This window comes from Tiliqua scincoides, chromosome 3, assembly GCF_035046505.1.
Source record: "Tiliqua scincoides isolate rTilSci1 chromosome 3, rTilSci1.hap2, whole genome shotgun sequence".
Taxonomy (NCBI): Eukaryota; Metazoa; Chordata; class Lepidosauria; order Squamata; family Scincidae; genus Tiliqua; species Tiliqua scincoides.
In genome coordinates, this window is record NC_089823.1 from 189,927,161 (window position 1) to 189,949,006 (window position 21,846).

Genomic DNA, 21,846 nt, shown 5'->3' on the forward strand with positions numbered 1-21,846 from the left:
CTGCTTTTGCACTGCTATGTATGGAGATCTGCGCTCCCCCCCACCTTCCATCTGTTGGTTCTGTGTGCAAGGGGTTTTGCAATGGTCTTGCTGTGATGTCTATACAGAGATCTTACCTGCCCCACACTTTTCCCCTGCTTTTGCACTGCTATGTATGGAGATCTGCGCCCCCCCCCCACCTTCCATCTGTTGGTTCTGTGTGCAAGGGGTTTTGCAATGGTCTTGCTGTGATGTCTATACAGAGATCTTACCTGCCCCACACTTTTCCCCTGCTTTTGCACTGGTATGTATGGAGATCTTCACCCCCCCCCCCCACTTTCATCTGTTGGTTCTGTGTGCAAGGGGTTTTGCAATGGTCTTGCTGTGATGCCTATACAGAGATCTTACCTGCCCCACACTTTTCCCCTGCTTTTGCACTGCTATGTATGGAGATCTGCGCTCCCCCCCCCCACTTCCATCTGTTGGTTCTGTGTGCAAGGGGTTTTGCAATGGTCTTGCTGTGATGTCTATACAGAGATCTTACCTGCCCCACACTTTTCCCCTGCTTTTGCACTGGTATGTATGGAGATCTGCACCCCCCCCCCCACTTCCATCTGTTGGTTCTGTGTGCAAGGGGTTTTGCAATGGTCTTGCTGTGATGCCTATACAGAGATCTTACCTGCCCCACACTTTCTTCCTGCTTTTGAACTGGTATGTATGGAGATCTGCACCCCCCCCCCCGCCACTTCCATCTGTTGGTTCTGTGTGCAAGGGGTTTTGCACTGGTCTTGCTGTGATGCCTATACAAAGATCTTACCTCCCCCACACCTTTCCCCTGTTTTTGCACTGGTCTGTATAGAGATCTGCTCCCCCCCCCCTTGTATTGGAATCCAGGAAGATCTGGTGAGGAGGTAGATGTGGTGTCAGCAGTGGCCCCTTTAAGGGTAAGGCCTGGGCATCCAGCAGAGTGTGCTGCACAGCTGCAGCCACTGGAAGGCAATAGGGCCCTCAGGGATATAAGGAGTACCAGAGGCAGAAAGGGTTTGTGGGTTTTGAAGGAGTGCAGGTTGGAGGTAGGGGAGGAGACTGACTGGGTTTATTGAATTTGGAATCTGACTGTGGATTGTGACTGGACTTGGATACCCTGATGGATTTAACTGACCTACCTGGAACCTGACCTTGGACTGTAATTTGGCTTATTGGCTCTGGACTCTGATTTGGTAACTCTGAATGATGGGACTGATTTACTTGGCATCTGTGGACTGGAACTGGACTCATTTTTGCTTGCTGCACTGGTGAGTTGCACAAGGGGGACTGATCAGCCTTAAGCGGGCACGAGGCCCAGTGGATTGGAATTTGGCAGAACATCATTGTAGCAGAAAGATAATGTGATCCCCTATTTGTGTGCACCTGCTTTTGTGAGCTTCATAAATTCTGACTCTAGCGATGATGAGTTCTTGGTGTTTCCAGAAAACTAGAGTGCTCAAACCTTTAAGTCTCTCCATTTGTTAATGACAGTGATAATGGTTCTTAATGCCACTGTTGACTACTGTTCACTTTATGTGGTTCAAATGTTATTCTGTTATAGTTTATTAAATATTTTATTACACTATTTGGTTCAGAATATTTTTTTCCTTGTTTTTCTCCTCTAAAAACTAGGTGCGTCTTATGGTCAGGTGCGTCTTATGGAGCGAAAAATACGGTACATCCAGAACCTTGAGCTTTTCCCAGACAAGAAGCTCAATACACAGCAGCACAGAAAAGAATCCACTGCTCACAGAAGCCCCACCTTTGGTACCCACAAATATATGCCAAGGAAATCAGGCAAGTGTGTATAAGCTAGAAGGAACTAGGTGAGCCGCAAACAGACACAACATTCATCAAGCATCAACTGGGACTGTGTCCTCCCATCACCAGTCCCTCTCATGTGGCTCCCGGTAGGGAAGCCCTAGACAAATGAACACATCCTTCTCAGTGGGAGTGGAAAGAGCAAGACCAGACACTGTTTTGAGGCCACCAGGTCCACGCACTACACCACTACTGAGGGCATGCTCCGACAGACTCATGCCCTTGGTCTTGGCAAGAGCTCGCATGGAGCGGTTGAAGTGAGCTGAGCCTGTGAAGTAGAGCAAGGCACAAGCAAACTCACTGTAGGGCACCACAATGATGTCAAGACGGCGGTGTAGACGGCTTGGGCCTGGCAGTTGGCAGACTCCCAAATACTTCTTCTGGTTTCCATTGTCCTCCTGACTTACTAAGTCATCAGTGAGAAAGCCTGAGGGAAAAGGCACAAGTCAGGGAGAGAAAGGCAAGTTGCTTAGAATATCGAAAAGAACTATAATCTCTCCTCACCTGGCTGCAAACCTGTGCTAGGAGGCTACCTGCTTACTAGCACCAGTGCCTAACAAATATCATTGGTGGGGATGTTCCTAAGAGAGACCACCAGCATTTAGAGCACTGTATATTGTGTTTTGAACTACTCTTATAATGATTACTAGCATTCCAGTCCATCAAAGGATATCCTTCCAAAAAGAACATAAGGGCTTAGCTATGCCGGTGCAGGAAGTCCCCTACTTACAAAAGGGGTGGTTTGGCAGAGAAGTTTGTTTCAGTGGCAGTCCTGGTGCTTTTCTTGCCAGGGACCACCACCCCCCCATCTACCACCCCCTGACCCAGAAGTAATTGCAGTGACATCATTGCATCACCACAATTACTTCTGTGCCGCCTCCTCCTTTCCCCCTTTTAAAAGTAGGAGGGAGGAAGGAGGCAGCTCAGGCTCTGATGGACCATTTCGCAACTGCTAGTGGCGTGAAGGGCTCCACAGAAGCATCACCCAGGAGGTGAGTGCCACTTCTAGCCTCCCGGAAGCAGCTGCTAGAAGCAGTGCTTGCCTGCTGGGCATCACTTCAAGCAGCGCCAAAGAGCTCTGATGGAGTTGACCAAACACAACCACAGTTGTGCTTGTGGGGAAGAGGGAATGGGGGTCCATTTAAGTGTGTGCTTCATTTCTTGGGCTGTGTTGGTGCTTGGAGAAATCCTGGGCATTTGAGCCCATTCATTCATTTACTCATTCATCTAAGTTCCATCTCTATGTATTTATTTAAATTTTATATATTTTTTTTCTGGCCCTCAACACTGTGCCAGATATTTGATGCGGCCCTTTGGTCGAAAAGTTGAGAGACTCCTGCTTTAAAGGGAGGAGAAGAGGGTGGCCCTCAGATGCAGTCAGAAACCATGCCGACAGTGCCTTCAGTGCAGCCACTTGTTGGCGCAGTTCCCCATCGATCTGAGAGTCGCCCTCTTCTTCTTCTCTTTAAAGAAAGTTAAGGAGAAGAGGGAGGCCTTCAGATCGGTGCGGAACTGTGCAGACAGTGGCTGCGTTCCCACAGCCACTGTCGGCGCAGTTCCCAACCACGCCAAAAATTTGGTAGCAGGGGGGAGTGGGTTAAGGCAACGCCCTCCCACACCAGGTGCCTGGGGCACTTGCCCCCTTGCCCCCAGATACACCACTGGTTTGTTTGTAATTGGTTGTTTGGAATTCAGAATGCATTTTCAATATTATTAATGTTATTAGGTCTTCATACTAACCCACAAAAGCCATTTAACCCATAAGATAGCTACCCCTTCCACTTTCTCCTCCTGCCTCCATCTTTTTCTCTTCTGCTGCTTTCTCTTTCTCTTCTCTTTCTCCTTTTGCTTGCCAGATCAGATCTGCAACTCACTTAGAGCCAGAAGCAGCTTGAGAAATTATCACAAATCAACACAGATCTCTATCAAATGCATGTGTGAACTTGTTCAGATGTGCAAACTGGTGTCTATATACTGTGTAATATTTATTATTATTATTATTATTAGAACTTCATCTCTGAGGATGTTCATAAGTCAGATGTTCATAACTCAAGCAGCCCCTGTACTATGGAGAAGAGAAAGACCAAACTCTCACCAAAGGTCTGATTGGAGAGGACAGCTCACTTGCTCATGTATCTTGGGGCAAAGAATGAAAGTGAATAGCTAAATCAGCATGTAGCATGTAGCCTCTTAGTCAGTAGCATGTAGGCCTCTTGGGGCACAATCCTGAGGTGCCCTTGGGCCTCCTCGTGAGTCAGTCAGGCTGACATGTGGAGGCGTGCTGGCCCGCAGAGGCTGAATTCAGCCTCTGTGCCGCTGGAGGGATCAAGCCTCATGTCGGCTGATCCCAGCCGACGCAAGGCTCTGGGGTGGGTGAGGCGGAGGCGGGGAGGAGGTGTTCCGGGGCAGGGGGAAGGCGGGCAGTGAGCAGCTCCGGAGGTGGGCAGGCAGAGAGCAGGCCTTCTTATTAAAGCCCTTCTTGCAAGTAAACAAGTCAACACCATGTTCTCTATCCTTGTGTTCAGGAAGGGGGGATGGTGGGTCCTTCCAGTGAGGCATCCAACAATGTTGTTTAACACCAAGATGAACTGTCAAGATCAACTCAACATGGCATCACAAGTGACCACTATTCATGCCTATTCTTCCTATTTCAAAGAGCTTCTAAGAATGCAAAAGTGTGCCCCCACCACCATTTTGCAGTCCATACCAGTTCTCCGGAGCCTGTCAAGCAACTTGCTGAATACGCCTTGATGAGACTGCCCATCTGGATGAGTCACCAGCACATCCACATCTCCACAAGTGGGCTTTCCCCGCCGGAATGATCCACAAGCCATACACACCAGACCAGGTTTGATAGACTGGGCTGCTTCTCTCACCTCCAAGGAAAGACAGTTTAGAGAGATTCAACATCTTTGCTCATTCACTTTGTTACTCACTTTGTTATTCACTCTAGGAAGTTAACACCCCATGATTTGGAAAGACTGTTGCTATCAGACTGCAAATTACCAAAAACCCAGATAGGTACATGAATGGTTTAAAGCTATGGGTCTAGCAGGAAATCTGTGATGAAGCCAAGTGCAAAGGGAATGAATAGGGAAATCTTTTCTACAGTCTTTTAGACTGGAAGAAAAAAAGAAGAACCAGCTGCAAGGTCTGTGGCCTAGTAAGACAGGATCAAGCCTGAGAGCAATCCAACTTTGGTGATTGCTTGGATCTAACTTGGATCTTGAGAAAAGTGGGCAGGCTGGCTCTGGTACTATCTTTCTTCAGGTTTGACATTTCAGAAGTTCACACTAGCCGTGGGGGAGCCCAACTTCTCAATTTCCAGTCATGTCCTAGAAATAGGCTAAGAGATGGAACCCAAACTCAACAGGCCTGTAACCAAAGAAGACAAGTTCCTTATCCAGCAGCTTCCCTATATGGGCAAAACTCTGATGGCTTCATTTAAGAAGCATTTGAAGATGACTTCAGTGTACAGGATTATGGGTATTATGGTGCCAATCATCCATCTTAACATCAACAAAGACTATTTCACAACATAGAGGGTGGTGGTGGGGGAGCCATTTTGGAAGTGAGTGCCTCATGTCAATCTCCAGGATCATCCTTCATTAGTGAGGGATAAACCCATTAACCTTTGCCCTGCCACATTTGGAATACCCTCGGCTTTTCTAATGTAGATCTGCCCCCACTGGCCCTTTCACATCCTCAATGAAGTTTTCTTGAAAGCAGCCTGTCCTGCACTGTCGTAGCTCAGCACCTTGGATCTCATACAGACAGCAGCTAATCCACTCATTCTCTCATCTCTTCCAGAGGTGGGCAAGAGATGGGTAATCCCATCAAACCCACAATAGGCCCACTCCCAAGGGCTAAGGCTCCCAAAAGAGCTTTAATCTTTCACAGGGGGCAATGCCCCACCTGGCAACTATGTATTCTTCAGGGGCAGGCACTGTGACTGAGTGACAGCATTGCGCTGCCCAATGCTACCATGGCAATGTCAGCATACAGGGGAGCAATGAAAAAGGCCCTGGTGGCTTAGGTTCATGAGCCTACAACTCACAACGCAAGCTCAAAACATGTTGATTAGGAGCCTATGGCCTTTACAAGTCCAGGGCATGATTCTGGCCAAACCCATAAAGAGAAGGAAAAAGTACTTCCTTGGAAGGCTAGCAAAGTCTTTCTTTTCCCACCATGAAGTGCATCACAAAGATCCATAAAGTACTTTCACACTGCTGCCCTGCCATAAGGCAGTCCTGAGAGTCCTTTATGGAAGAACTTGCATAACAGGTTGGGAATTTAAAAACAAACAACGGAAGCTGCCAGTTACAGCAGAGGTTTAGGAAAAGGAATGCAGGTGAGGCAGGCTGAATTCTAGGTTAGCTATAAAGAAGGTTAGCAGCAAGCTTACAGTTCTTGCAAAACATGGTATGGAGCAATTCATCAACATGGAAAGAGGGCAAAACTAGCAGCAGTTGTGCTCCCTGTTCTTTTTTGCATTGCCCCTCTCCTTTCCACAGCCAGGAAGTCCAACCAAGGGAGACTTCATGTTAACATTGCTCATTCGGGAAGAAGCAGACATTCCCCAATAGCCATCTCTGGCTCTCCCTAATAGCCATTATCTCTGATACGTTCAGCAATACAGCTCTTAGAAGGAAATGGGCAAAGATGCACCTTTGAAAGTGGTCATTCTCTGATATTTAGTAGGGAGGTAGCAACTGCCCTCTTAATCCCAACCAATAATCTTTTCCAGTGGCTGCTGCTGGTGTATCTTTTTGAGATTGTAAACCCCTTTGGGGCAAGGAATCATCGTTACCTTTCATTTGCTTTGTGAACTTTTTTTGAATGAAAAGTGGCATATAATTATTCTTAATAATATGACGCTTTGATGAAGTGTGTCATGTGACTGTATATTAGCAGTGCTGACACAGAACAGGGGTACTCACAGTTTGTTCAATTTCTGCAGCTTCTTCCCGTGGCATGCGCTCCAAGAAGTCCTCATAGTGCTTCAAGCCAATGACCTGCTGGCTGGTGAGAGAAGCCTTAGCACGAATATCATCCAGACTGCGGAAGCCCTAAACAAAGTGTACAGAAAACTTGGGTAGAGGAACTTTGCTTCTGGTAGTACCCACTAAGAGATACTGTTTGCATTTGTATGGAACCCCAACCTTGACATTGATATTGTAGGAATGAAATGATAAATCTCAGTAAGTTTCCTTATTTTATTGCCCTATCTTCAGCCTAGTGCTTGCAGCTGACCTATAGTGGTGATACGGTGCCACTCACATCTTCAAACCATTGCTGGGATCAATCAGGGTAACACAAAAAACATATGGTGATGGTGTTCCTAGAGAAGAAAGGTGAACTGAAATGGTGATAGGCCTTTGCAATAAAAAACCATGAAGAGCTCAGGGTGATACAATTAGGCATGACACAACATGACCACTGACAATGAAAAGGGTAAGTAGCATCATCATATCCACTGTGTGGATCAACATATGCTCTGCAAAACTCCAAACACACAAATAAATCACACAACAGCTTTTCTTAAAATTCACTTCATGCATTCATAGTTGAGAGATATTGACTTGGACCACGGAGGTCACAATGCCCATAGTTTCCTCTTCCTCCAACCTGAGATATGGCAAGAATAGCCATAAGAACAGCCCTGCTGGATCAGGTCATAGGCCTATCTAGTCCAGCTTCCTGTGTCTTACAGTGGCCCACCAAATGCCTCAGGGAGCACAAAAGATGACAAGAGACCTGCATCCTGATGCCCTCCCTTGCATCTGACATTCTGACGTAGCCCATTTCTAAAATCTGGAGGTTGCACATACACATCATGGCTTGTAACCCATGATGGACTTTTCTTCCAGAAATTTGTCCAATCTCTTTTTAAAGGCATCTTGGCCAGATGCCATCACTACATCCTGTAGTAAGGAGTTCCACAGTCTGTACACACTGAGTGAAGAAATATTTTCTTTTGTCTGTCCTAACTCTCCCGACACTCAATTTTAAGAACATAAGAACACCAAATGTTCTTATGTTCTTAAGAACAGACCCACTGAATCAGGCCATAGGCCCATCTAGTCCAGCTTCCTGTATCTCACAGCGGCCCACCAAATGCCCCAGGGAGCACACCAGATAGCAAGAGACCTCATCCTGGTGCCCTCCCTTGCATCTGCCATTCTGACATAGCCCATTTCTAAAATCAGGAGGTTGCACATACACATCATGGCTTGTAACCCATAATGGATTTTTCCTTCAGAAACGTGTCCAATCCCCTTTTAAAGGCGTCCAGGCCAGATGCCATCACCACATCCTGTGGCAAGGAGTTCCACAGACCAACCACACGCTGAGTAAAGAAATACTTTCTTTTGTCTGTTCTAACTCTCCCAACACTCAATTTTAGTGGATGTCTCCTGGTTCTGGTGTTATGTGAGAGTGTAAAGAGCATCTCTCTATCCACTCTGTCCATCCCCTGCATAATTTTGTATGTCTCAATCATGTCCCCCCTCAGGCACCTCTTTTCTAGGCTGAAGAGGCCCAAACGCCATAGCCTTTTCTCATAAGGAAGGTTCCCTAGCCCAGTAATCATCTTAGTTGCTCTCTTTTGCACCTCTTCCATTTCCACTATGTCTTTTTTGAGATGCGGCGACCAGAACTGGACACAATACTCCAGGTGTGGCCTGGATGTATTTTAGTGGATGTACCTTGGTTCTGGTGTTGTGTCAGAGCAAAAAAGCATCTCTCTATCCATTCTATCCACAGGAGAGACTTGCTGCTTAATGTGTTCTGTTTCAGATCTCCAACTTCTCTGACAAGACACCTGCTGTAGGTAGACCAGCAGTGATACCCCTCTAGCATATTAGTAGTTATTCTTGATGCCAAGGTTGCAATCCTAGTCACACTTACCTGGGAGTAAGCCCCACAGCACACAATGTGATTGATTTCCAAGTAAACATGCATAAGGTTGTTCAAGACAATAAGGTGCAAACTCAGATACAGTGCCTTATAGAGGTCAAATCTGGGTGCCACAGTACAAACAAAACTGGAAACCATACAGCAATAACTACAACTGCTACAAAGAGGAGAGAAAAAAATACCTGCTGGTACCACATTTGAGCTGTCTTCACTCCTACTCCCCAGATATTGGAAAACACTTCCATTATCGATACATTCTCACTTATGTGGTCCAGCTTTCGAAGGTGCCCACTCTCCAGGATCTCCATAATTTTTTCTGCCATCTGCTTCCCTATTCCAGGAATCTTACAGGCTTCCTAGAAGAAACCCGAAAAGAGATGGTTGGTTAGAGAAAGGGCTGCAAGTTTGATTCATAACTGAAATGTTATATAGTACTAGCCTGTCCATGTCTAACTTCAGCTTTCAAATAACCTTTTATGCCTGAGGTGTTTCCAACTTGTTAACACCAACATCACTCTTCAGAAGCCCACTTCTCAAATAAGAATTTGGAGATGATTAAATCTCTGCAAACAAAATCCTGTGCTTTGTATTTTCTGGCTACAAGTCATAGTCTCATACCTTCTCTTTACTATTTTATCACATTCCTATATTTTTCTGAAGCCCTAAAATGAATAGAAGACGCACGCAAAACAGCTGTCATCGACATGGAGCTGAGCAGACTGCAGATGGACATCGTCGCCCTTCAAGAGACTAGGCTGCCAGATTCCGGATCTGTCAAGGAGAGAAATTTCTCATTTTTCTGGCAGGGAAAACCACCAAACGAAACCAGGGAACATGGTGTTGGCTTTCCGGTCAGAAATACCCTGCTGAAATCCATCATCCCACCTACTGTGGGAAGTGAAAGAATTTTGTCCCTGCAGCTCCAGTCATCAGCAGGACCTGTCACTCTCATCAGTGCTTATGCACGACTCTGTCGTCTCCAGCAGAAGCCAAAGACAAATTCTATGATGACCTGGCCACTACTATCAAGAAGATCCCCGTAAAAGAGCCATTGTTCATCCTCGGCGATTTCAATGCTAGAGTTGGTGCTGATAACAGTTCGTGGCCCACTTGCTTAGGTCAGTTCGGCACTGGGAAGATGAACAAAAATGGCCAACGCCTGCTAGAGTTTTGTGTCATCACGGTCTCTGTGTCAGCAACACGTTCTTCAACACAAAGCCCCAACATAGAGTCTCTTGGAGACATCCAAGATCAAAGCACTGGCACCAGCTCGACCTGATTCTCACCAGACGCTCCAGCCTTCCCAGCATCAAGATCACACGCAGTTATCAGGGTGCTGCCTGTGACACTGACCACTCCCTGGTGTGCAGCAGAGTGAAACTGCAAACAAAACAACTGTACCACACAAAAAAGGAAGGAAGACCTCGCATTGATACCAGCAAGACCAGGGATCAGAGAAAAGTGGAGGAATTTGCACGAGCGCTTGAGGAATCTCTTCCAGGCCCGGCTGATGCAAATGCATCCAACAGTGGGAACATTTCAAGAATGCCATTTACAACAACGCTTTGTCCATATTTGGTAAGAAGACCAACAAGATGGCAGACTGGTTTGAAGCCCACTCTGAGGAGTTGACACCAGTCATTGAGGAAAAGAGAATAGGTCAAGCAGCATACAAGGCCTGTCCCAGTGAGGTAACCTGCAGGTCCTCTGAACTGCTCGCAGCAAAGTCCAGCAGACTGCCAGGAGATGTGCTAATGACTACTGGCTCCAGCTCTGCTCCCAGATACAGATAACAGCTGACACGGGCAACATCAAGGGGAAGTATGACAGTATCAAGCAGGCCCTAGGTCCAACGCAGAAGAAAATTGCCCCTCTGAAGTCTGCCACAGGCAAGGTCATCCAGGATCAGGCACAGCAGATGGAACACTGGGTGCAGCACTACTCTGAGCTATATTCCAGAGAAAATGTAGTCACCGAAGAAGCGCTGAACAACATTGAGTGCCTGCCTGTGCTGGAGGAGCCTGACAGTGAACCAACCCTAGAAGAACTTCACGTGGCCCTGGACTCCCTTACCTTTCGCAAGGCACCTGGAAAAGACAGCATCCCTGCTGAAGTCCTAAAGTGCTGCAAAGAGATCATCGTCACTGAGCTGCATGAAATCCTCTGTCTCTGCTGGAGGGAAGGTGGAGTACCTCAAGACATGAGGGATGCAAACATCATCACGCTGTACAAGAACAAAGGCGACAGGAGTGACTGCAACAATTACCGTGGCATCTCTCTCCTTAGCATTGTAGGAAAGTTGTTTGCCCGAGTTGCACTAAAGAGGCTCCAGGTACTTGCAGAGAGCATTTATCCAGAATTGCAGTGCAGATTCCGAGCCAACAGGTCCACCACCTGTTATTCTCCCTTAGACAACTGCAGGAGAAATGCAGGGATCAACAACAGCCACTCTTTATAGCCTTCATAGATCTCACGAAGGCTTTCGACCTGGTCAGCAGGGACAGCCTCTTCAAGATTCTCCCCAAGATCGGATGTCCACCCAGGCTCCTCAGCATCATCAGATCTTTCCACAAGGACATGAAGGGCACTGTTGTCTTTGATGGCTCCACATCAGACCCCTATGACATCGGAAGTGGAGTGAAGCAGGGCTGTGTTCTTGCACCAATCTTGTTTGGAATTTTCTTCACTGTCCTGCTGAAGCAGGCCTTTGGAACTGCAACAGAAGGCATCTATCTCTGGACCAGATCAGACGGAAAGCTCTTCAACCTCTCCAGACTGAGAGCAAAGTCCAAAGTCCAGCTGAAATGTCTGCGTGACGTCCTCTTTGCCGACGATGCTGCTGTCACTACCCACTCTGCCAAAGATCTTCAGCAGCTCATGGATCGTTTTAGCAAGGTCTGCCAAGATTTTGGACTGACGATCAGCCTTAAGAAAACACAGGTCATGGTTCAGGATGTGGGCTCACCTCCCTGCATTACAATCTGCGCATGAACTGGAGGTTGTCCAGGACTTTGTGTACCTTGGCTCAACGATCTCCGACACTCTATCTCTCAATATTGAGCTAAACAAATGGATCAGTAAAGCAGCCACCACGTTTTCCAAACTCACAAAGAGAGTCTGGTCCAACAAGAAGCTGATGGAACATACCAAGATCCAGGTCTACAGAGCTTGCGTCCTGAGTACACTTCTGTACTGCAGCGAGTCATGGACTCTTCACTCACAACAGGAGAGGAAATAATAATAAACTTAATAAACTTTATTTATATCCCGCCCTTCTCCCTAAAAGGGACCCAAGGAAACTGAACGCTTTCCACATGCGCTGCCTCCGACGCATTCTCAGCATCACCTGGCAGGACAAAGTTCCAAACAATACAGTCCTGGAACATGCTGGAATCCCTAGCACGTATGCACTGCTGAAACAGAGACGCCTGCATTGGCTCGGTCATGTCATGAGAATGGATGATGGCCGGATCCCAAAAGATCTCCTCTATGGAGAACTCGTGCAAGGAAAGCGCCATACAGGTAGACCACAGCTGTGATACAAGGACATCTGCAAGAGGGATCTGAAGGCCTTAGGAGTGGACCTCAACAAGTGGGAAACCCTGGCCTCTGAGCGGCGTGCTTGGAGGCAGGCTGTGCAGCATGGCCTTTCCCAGTCTGAAGAGACACTTGGCCAACAGACTGAGGCAAAGAGGCAAAGAAAGAAGGCCCATAGCCAGGGAGACAGACCAGGGACAGACTGCACTTGCTCCCAGTGTGGAAGGGATTGTCACTCCCGAATCGGCCTTTTCAGCCACACTAGACGCTGTTCCAGAACCACCATTCAGAGCACGATACCATAGTCTTTCGAGACTGAAGGTTGCCGACAAGGATATTTTTCTGAAGCCCTAAAATGAAGTGTAGCATTAAGTTCTTGAATTTCTGAATTTCACTTGTAGAAATTCTCACTGAACAGTAGCCCAAGTAGCAAGAGTGTAACAATGGCAGACAAGCAGGGTATAATCCCCAAAGTCCTCTGATCTTGCAACCGGTTGGCACCGCACAACAGCTAGCTGTCTCTGCAGAACACTCAGGCAATCAGGAGCTACTAGCCTGAGGCAGAAGAGACCAGTTGCTCCATTGACTCAGTAGCTGCTCCCAGCAAGGACAAAGTGGAGATGCAGAATGAAAAGGATTTGTTACCTTTACAGTAAAGACCTATCCCAGTTACCTGATAAGAGGTGACAGGCTTGTGGTAGCTCTTGAGTGCGTTAATGGCTTTGGAGTAACCGAGAGCCCTCCACTTGTCTCCTTGGACAGAGTAAGCTTTTGCGAGCTGTTCCAGCATCTCAGTAATGCACTGATTGTGATTAATTTTCTTGCTTTCAGAGGACTGAGCACAAACCCACTTGCCAGCGGGAAGGACCACTGAAGAGTCTCTTGACAAAGTGTTTGGGTCTTGGCCTGACCTCAGAGCTTCCAGTTCTCCTGGGGTGATGACAGGTTCTTCCCCATCACTTCCCTCTTCATCAGAGACCCTCTTTGGAAAAAGAAAAAGCAGGAAGCAATGAAATAAACACATCACTTATCCAAGTAATTGCAATGTGAAAGATTTTAAAACACTAAAGACCACTGAGATCCACAGCGAGAGGACCCAGGGCCCAGAGAGAAATAGCAAACAAACAGTACTAACAGTTGCTTATTCACATTACCTCACCAGTTACAGTGACCCTCTATAATGACCAAGAAAACATGCCTGGCTGAACTTCCAGACTGGCCCAAATGCTATAGACAACTATGAAGTTCAGGACATTGAAGATACATTAGAAATAAGATGCTGCCTAAACTGTAGTGGCACTTTTTCTTCCTGTGCATTTTGCAGCCACTAGAGGGCAACAACATTCCATAATGAACACACTAAGTACTGTATTTCATTGACTAGCTAAAGTAACAAAATACTTCTGAAGTTGAGCAATAACTCACCTTCATTATGCTTGTAGTCAGGTTGGTACTGGGAGCGTTATGCCCTCTTTGTCTTCTGGTTTTAAGGCACTGCCACATGAATATTCTACTAATTCCATTATTATATAAAACTAGGGAGATAGAATGACATCTAAGGCAACTAGATGTAGGGGCTTTTACAGAACAGGCTTTTGCAAGAACCTCAACATTTTCTGGAAGAAGCTACTGCTGCTAGTAATAATAATATTTTCAGAGAACTGAGAACAAATTTCAACAGATTTGCAAACAGAGATAATGGCATGTTCATGCAAAAATTTGCCAAATGACCTTATACATCCTCTTATATATGAGTGTTTTTCATTTGTACCCAAATTTGCTGGAGAGACATATTCAGGCTTATGTAAGAAGGTATTCTGGAGAAGTCCTATAAAAGGGACTGCTGGGTGAAGAATGTGCCTAGCAGGGGGATCTTTCATTTTAGGAGAAAAAGATTTGTTATAATATATCCCGAAGGCAGAATGTTCCCTTGCTATAGAGAGAACATGGGATTAGCCTTATTAGGAAATCTCCAGCCTCCCAAAGCTGTTCAAAAGTAGAACGCCACTAACCAGGCCTGCCACTTTAGCTTCCTGCTCTCCTGAAACTTTTGTTGCGCTGCACAGACAACTGGTCTCTGTCTGTGATTCCACCTTCAGTTTCACAATTGCACTTTCCACGTTAGGCTGTATCTTCATATCCAGAGATTGTGGTTGTCCCTTTGAACTGGCCGTTACATCCAAGTACCTGTCAAGAATCAGAGTACAACAAAGTATAATCGTTAAGTTAGAAGCAATCCAACCTGTAAGGGCAGGCTGAGAAAGCAGAAAAATCAGATTGGGCAACTCATGCACTAACTCTGTGCCTGAGTGTCTATGTCCAGGCACCCATGTATGCTGCTATCACAGCTCACCAAATTGGCAATGCAAACCTGCCCTGGCTTACTCTAAACATACAGCTCTGCCACTACTTCTCTTTATTACATGTCTGTGAATAAGCTCAAGAAGCTCTTTTCTTGAGAATTTTTCACAAGAATTTTCATTTTTTACTTATAGTAGCCAGTGAGTCTGCCTATGCATCAGACACACTGTTAAAAATTCCAGTGTCACACTCAAAAAAAAAAAAAAAAAACTTGGCAAATTCTCCAGAATTTTGATGTGCTTGAATAGCTAAGTCAGTGATGTTTAACTGATCTGTTAGATTGGGGTATCAGATGATGTGGTTGTGTTTTATTTCTCCCGCAGTTACTTTTGCCTGGTTAGGTAGCCTACTTCAGTTGCAGGATAATGCAAATGTGGAATAGCAGATGGCTCTCATGAGCTACTGGCAGGAAGCCTGGCCATGAGTGCATGAGGCAGCTCTCACCCCACTACTGCAAACACCATCAACACACCTTCTTCTAGGATTACAGACTTTAGCAAATAGCATCCTCACATTTTAAAGCTCTTTTTGCAACTGTGAGGGTACAGACTTCTTCTAAACATAAAAATCCTACTAAAATTTGTTTTTGATATAAGAGTTGCAGGTGGGAGGGAGTTTTCTATGTTTTGAATGTAGTGACTATCCTGGGGACTTAGTGAATTTTAAATGATATTTTTTTCCTCCAAGTAAAAAAATTGAATTATGAAATTAATATGGATGCTCTGACATGGATAAATGTTTTAAAGTCTTAGAATGGAAAATAATCAAATATCCAAAAAAAAAAGGATGGGGTGAGATTTGATGGAAGATAGATTCATAGCTTGATTCAAACACACAGAAAATCACTGTCGTTAAACAGACTTGTTCTCATCTCATTGCAGATGCAATACTATTCATTTCTTAATTGTCATTATACAATGTGTCTAATCTGTCCAAGTGTCAGCTCTATTTTTTTCCTTTTTTTATTATTTTTTTTAATTTTTCCAAAAACAAAATAACAAACACACATAACACATAATACAATACATACAAGACATAAACATAGTATTGGTGCAAGATATCATACATCACTATAACTAATAAATCATTACATATTTCCTAATCCAGTTCCTCTTCTACGTTAGCCTCTTAATATCATTTATAATTTATCATATCATATATAATATATCATATATATAATACATTCATCTAAATGCCCTATCTTATACTTCTACAACTTTATTTTCAACCAAACATAAAATAATTTTCATTACTCAATCTATATCGGTTTCACTGTTGATCCAAGCTCTCTAAAAATCTGTCCATTTCCTCCACATTCATTATTTTCTCTATTAATTCATCTTTCAATGGAATCTTCATGTCTTTCCAATATCTAGCATATAAAATCCTCACAAAAATTAATATCATAATCCAATATCTAGCATATTATTCTAACAACTTTTAATATCCTAATAATTACCTATATCATTTCTCTATCTATAACATCCAAAATTAATATATCCTCATGACTAAATACATAAACATCCAAAACAGTATCACCTGAAATTAATTCTAATTCATTAAAATTATCCTCTAAAATTCTAGCATCTATTAATATCAAGCTAACTAAAATTTGTATACATATTACATATCACCTATAAAGTTTATATAAATTCTCATTGACATCTAATAAGCTTTAATTTCTAACATACAAAATCAACACATTACTGTCTTTCTTTTTATCTATTCCCTTGTCTCCAACCTAAATAGCCAGCTAAATCTCTTCTCTTCTCTAGACTTTAACTTTCCATCTTTTTTTTCTAATAAATTTCAAATGAATTCCTCTTAACAGATCACGGTTTAATGTACTTGCTCTTCTTGCTAAATCAACATCTTGATGAGTCATCTCCTTCACTTGATCATTCCAATCTATGTCAGTTGGTTGAAGTATTTCTTCTTCCTTCACTTGATCAATCCAATCTGCATCAATTAGTCGAAGTATTTCTGCTCCTTTCTGGTCTGGTGACTTTTGAGTCTTTATCTTCCAAGCTATCTCCATTAACATTGTCTCTTCCAATTGTTTGTTTTGTCCTATCTCCAGTGTTTTGGATTTATCTTCCATTTCTTTGCTCTTTTGTTGATCCTCTCCTGTTTGCTGCGTATTAGGCTCATTTGTCTGTTGAATTGAGATTTCCAGGCAAATTTGGATTTGTAAATATCGATTTGCTTGTTGCTTTCCCATTTCTAGTACTTTTCCCAAAATCCTTTGTTTTTTTCTCATGTGATTCGGATATAACATCTTTAAGTTGCATACTAAGATGATTTAGTTGTGTAGTTAACGCAGCCAAACTAGCTTGAACTCGCAGATATAGATTTGCTTGTTGCTGTCCCATCGCCACTAATTTCTCTATATTGTCTTGTATTATCTGCTTCCATTCTTTCCCTTTCAGTTCCTCTTGTGTAAGTTTTCCCAAGCTGGACTCTGGGGCAGAAGATCTCCTAACTTTCTCTCCTTTTCCTGTCATCCTTTTTCTTCCTTCTGATATCTTCTTTCTTCTTACTTCACTTGTCAAGTCCTGTTCTTGTCCTTGTAGTATCTTTTTTAGTCCACTAGATGTCCCTGACATTCTTATTTCTGTTGTTTATATCTTATTTCTGTTATTTATATTAGTTTCTATGTCAACCGCATTCTTTTCCAGGCGATAATCAAAGGAATGTAAACAATCAACCACTTTTGCAAAACAAAAAAATGCAGGTCTCCAGCTGCTCTCCACAGGCACTCCACAAGCTCTCCACAGGAAAATGAGACTGAACACTCCACAACAATAATTGTATTCCAAGACGATTAATTTGTAATCCAACAAATTTTAGATTTATGAAGTTAGAGTTATGCACTCATGTTTCCATAACAAACTGTGGCAGATCTCCAAAGCTTCTTCTCACATCAACAAACAAATAAGCAGAGAAAGCCTCCCCCTCCTTCCTCTTCTTCTAGGAGGGGGAAAGCCTGCCCCTCCTTCTCTCAGAAAAAGCTTAATCAGGCAGTCAATTAGTCAATTAATGCCAGACACACACAAGGGAACAACACTCACTTGCTTCTTTCAACTTCCTTCCCTGCTTGGAGCCTCTGACTTAATTTCAACATTGAATCCTCTCCAACACCAACATCGATGGCTGGGTTCCCTTGGAGAAAAAACAGTCCCTGGCTGGACGCTTCTTCTCCAAAACTGTACACCATCTGTAGGATCAAGGCCTCTCCTGACCACTGATCCTCGGATCTCATCAGACCCGCGATTCTGAGAAGAAATAGTGTGCTTTCCAAGAGCTTTCCAGAAGCTCAGAAAAACACGGCTACTCAGCCACCTCAAGTCCCACCCCCCAACCAAGTGTCAGCTCTATTAAAGGGTTTTTGTTTTGTTTTTTAAACCACAGTTTAGTTCCATGCCACAGTTGCCCTAGACAAGAACTGCAGAGAGCTTTGTATTACCCACAACCCAGATGATCCCAGTTGCACCTGGGACAGGTAGATCAATAACAAGACCTTATAATTCTACCTAAAAATACCTTGGACTTGTATTAAAGCAAAATAAAGATTTTACATCTCTCTCTGTTCTGAGGATATAGGGGTTGACAGAAAAACTTATGTCAGTGGCAAACAAGTAATCAGGATTTCTTGGTCTCACCACTGCTTGAGCAAGTGGTGAGACCAGTGGTCTCACCAAGTCCTTGAGCAGTGGCATAGCTAAGGGGGTGCAGGAGGTAGCAGTTGCATCCAGCTTTAGGGGGGCCAACAAGCTGTGCCTGACTCTAGTAACCAAAATTGTGAAAATCTTGGTATTATGAATAATACCATCATGTTATATATCATTGGAAAGGTAATTTAATGCAGAATGCAATGAAATAAACCACATTAGAATATCTGTATTCTATCAAAAGTTATGGTCAATGAAGCAGAAAATGAAAACACAATTGCCTTACGGAACAAAAAGTGAATTTCTTTAACTCAAAACCAACCTATGAGACTGATTGTTCTGAGAGCCAGTGACATATTATCATGTTATTGACATGTTGCAATGACATGTTATCATGATACAGCATGAAATCAATAAGGTGTTAATATGAGTCAGCTCTCATTTCCAAATATCATAATACAGTTACCCCTGCTAACTGGGTAAAAGGCACTTTTTCAAATGGTGCCCCTCTTACATTTAGCAAGGGGAGAATAACCATTTCTCTTCACCCCAGCACAGCGTCTTGAACCTATGAGGGGCACACTTTTTATTTATTTACTTAATTTGATTTTGTTGGGGGGGGGCTACAAATCTTCTTTGACCCCAGATAGCAGATAGGTGCCTTAGCTATGCCACTGACTGGGGGGAGGCAGCAGAGCAATTGGGTGGCAAGCTGCTGTGGGGAGGAGCTGGGTTTCTCCCAATTTTCACTTTTAAAAAAGCCCAAGCGTGACATCACTTCTGGTTGTGACATCACTTCCAGGGCAACATTCTGAGCTTGGCACCGGGCTACATGCTCATTAGTTATGCCACTGTCCTTGAGTAAAGCTCTTTCCTCTCTCTGTATCCCAGGCAGAAAAATAAGTTTTTACATACCCCATTGTATAGTATCTCAGTATGAAAAGAGCATATAGAAGAGGCCCTTACTTATCTGGGATAATGAGGCTGTAGCCAGTAGAACTCAGGACCTGCTGAGCTACAAGACATGCACTCAGCCAGGAAGCCTTCACCAGTTGCAAACCCTGAGGTAATTTGGTGAGTTTGAGAAGCCGAAAGGCCCGGTCACAGTCCATGCCTTCATCCACTATAACATGAGTCACGTTTGGCAAAAGCTGGCTGCAGACTGTCCCCCCATTCTGGAAGATCTGCTTGCGGAATATCTCAGCCCTGGCCAGGCCCATTCCTGCTTGCAATACGTAGGCCACAATTGGCTTCAACCACCCTGCCAAGGAAAGCCACAGGGAAAGAAAGTTAGCACAGCAGGGATGGGTTTTATTCTTTATTGGAATTTGTTAGTCTGAAGCCAACACTTCTGCAGTGGAGGCTAGCTGCCTGTTACACACAGTTAAGACATTAAGGGCGCAATCCTAACCAACTTGACAGTACTGACATAGCTGTGCCAATGTGGTGTGTACTGTATCCTGCAGTGAGGAGGCAGTCAAGGAAGCCTCTTCAAGGTAAGGAAATGTTTGTTACCTTACCCTGGAGCTAAACTGCGGCGAGGTCAGTGCTGGGAAGTTGGTTAGGATTGCGCCCTAAAGCATAATACTTTCATGGGTTGGCTCTCCGAGGTTAAATGATTACTCCCAAAACAAACTATTCACACATAAAGCTACCCCATAGTGTGTATATAACAGAGACATGATTCTTGTCTCAGTTTCACCTGGCTAAGTCCCACAAAAACAAATGAAAGAAATGGAACACTTACCATTTCTGGTTTCTTCTTCTTTCAGTACCTTTGGGGCAATCTGTAAATCATCTCTCACCTTCTTCCGTTTGGGAAAAGCTTTGACAATTCCTTTGGGTTCCATGAAACATGGATGATTTGTTCCCAGGCAGAATAAGCAACTTTGTGGAAGTTCATAAAGATAACAAGTATTTAAAATGTAATATTCTGTATGTATCCTACAGTAATTTCAAGACCGGAGTGATATCTGTCTCTAAAAATACAGTCACCTGAGTGCTATAACCTAGCCCTACAAGCACCTTTAGCTAAAAGTGGAAATAAAGGAAGTAATACACTTTGGCATACCTATTTGAACAGGATAGCTTCAGTCTCCAGTAGCCTTTGCTTATGAGCCATTGTAATGACCGACAACTCTCTCAGCATAATTGGAACCCATGCATCTCCTGTTCAGCTGGGGATTTAGAGTATGCAACTTATCTTCTATGAGATGCTCCATCTTGCATCTAGTCACTGATGGCACCCTATTCTGCTTGTAAAAACTATTACACATGACGAGATCATTAGCTTGTTGCTTCATATTTCATTTTCACTGGAGCATTGCAAGTATCTCGAGAGATTAATAGAAGAGTCTTCTAAAACTCAAAATCATGAGAAATCTAGATTTGAAATCCAGATTTACCCCATAACTTGAACAGGGCATCACTCCACTCACAAGGAGAAGAGGGGAGCTTCCTGAAAGGGAACAAATACAATTGAGATGCTGGAATTAACCTTACTTCAAAAAAAAAAAAGAAAAAAAGATGGGAATACTGAGTTTAAAAAATGGTTTAAATTGGTTTTACTGGGTGTTATTGGATAAACCTTCAGCTTTTGCCATTAAAAAATGACAGTAAATTTCCTTTTCACTTTTTAAGACACTTGTTATTTTTCTTCTTCACTTTGGATGTTTTAGATTTTGTACATTAACTGTCAATAGTTTTTAAATTTTGTGACATAAGAAAATTGACATGTTTGGAGAGGGAGATAGTGAGGATAAGCTTCTTAATACCCGAGAAAGCTGGTCAGTCTCCTTCAAAATCCTCACTCCAGCCTATTCTTGAAGATAATGTTTGCTTTCAAAGTATTCCCCAGTTTACATTTCATCATTTTGATCTATCGGTCAGAAATATACATTCTTTATTTGAACCTTCCTTAAGGGACTGGTCAGAGGGTGGACAAAAAGAAAGTTATATTACCTGTCCTGACCTTCTTTACTTCTATCTCATCCTTTCAGGTAAGGCCAGGAGCTGGTCAAAATTAAAAACACATCATGATCATTAGATTTATTATCAATTTAAACAAATATTCTCAACGTGCAGATTGAAGTTTGAATATTCTCAATGGGCAAAGCACATATCAGAATGCACCCAGTGGGCAAAGGCTGCCAAACAGTCCTGACTTTCAAGGATGCCAAAACACACATCACCTCTATAGGGTGCACCTCTTTAAGACTTCATTTCCCATCCAGAGTGCAAAAAATATGCTTATAACACTTTGGAAATAATACCATACACAATGTTTTACCTATGCAGGAAAGACATCATATGTGAAGCAACCTGAAATGTAACCCTTTCTGAAATCTGACTGGAGCTGCAATCCTATCCTCACTTTCATGGGAATAAGCCCCATTGACTATTATTGGACTTACTTCTGAGTAGACATGCATAGGACTGGACTTCCAGTTGGCTCCCTTACCCTACAAATCCATGAACAGAGCCCTAGAATTGGGGGTGGGGGTGTGTAGGTGGTGCTTCCCCAGGAAGCTAT

At 43.7% G+C, this 21,846-nt stretch overlaps 1 protein-coding gene across 1 annotated transcript; it reads right to left on the bottom strand.

Moving 5' to 3' along the window:
- Window positions 1-823: 823 nt before the first annotated feature.
- POLL (DNA polymerase lambda) lies at window positions 824-20,574 on the bottom strand. Its single transcript, XM_066619657.1, has 8 exons — window positions 20,062-20,574; window positions 19,281-19,575; window positions 14,295-14,469; window positions 12,956-13,264; window positions 8,928-9,101; window positions 6,768-6,896; window positions 4,535-4,703; window positions 824-2,254 (listed from the first exon to the last, which is right to left on the bottom strand). The coding sequence occupies exons 1-8, from the start codon at window positions 20,162-20,164 to the stop codon at window positions 1,890-1,892; spliced, it is 1,719 nt and encodes a 572-aa protein (XP_066475754.1). The 5' UTR covers window positions 20,165-20,574; the 3' UTR covers window positions 824-1,889.
- Window positions 20,575-21,846: the final 1,272 nt, after the last annotated feature.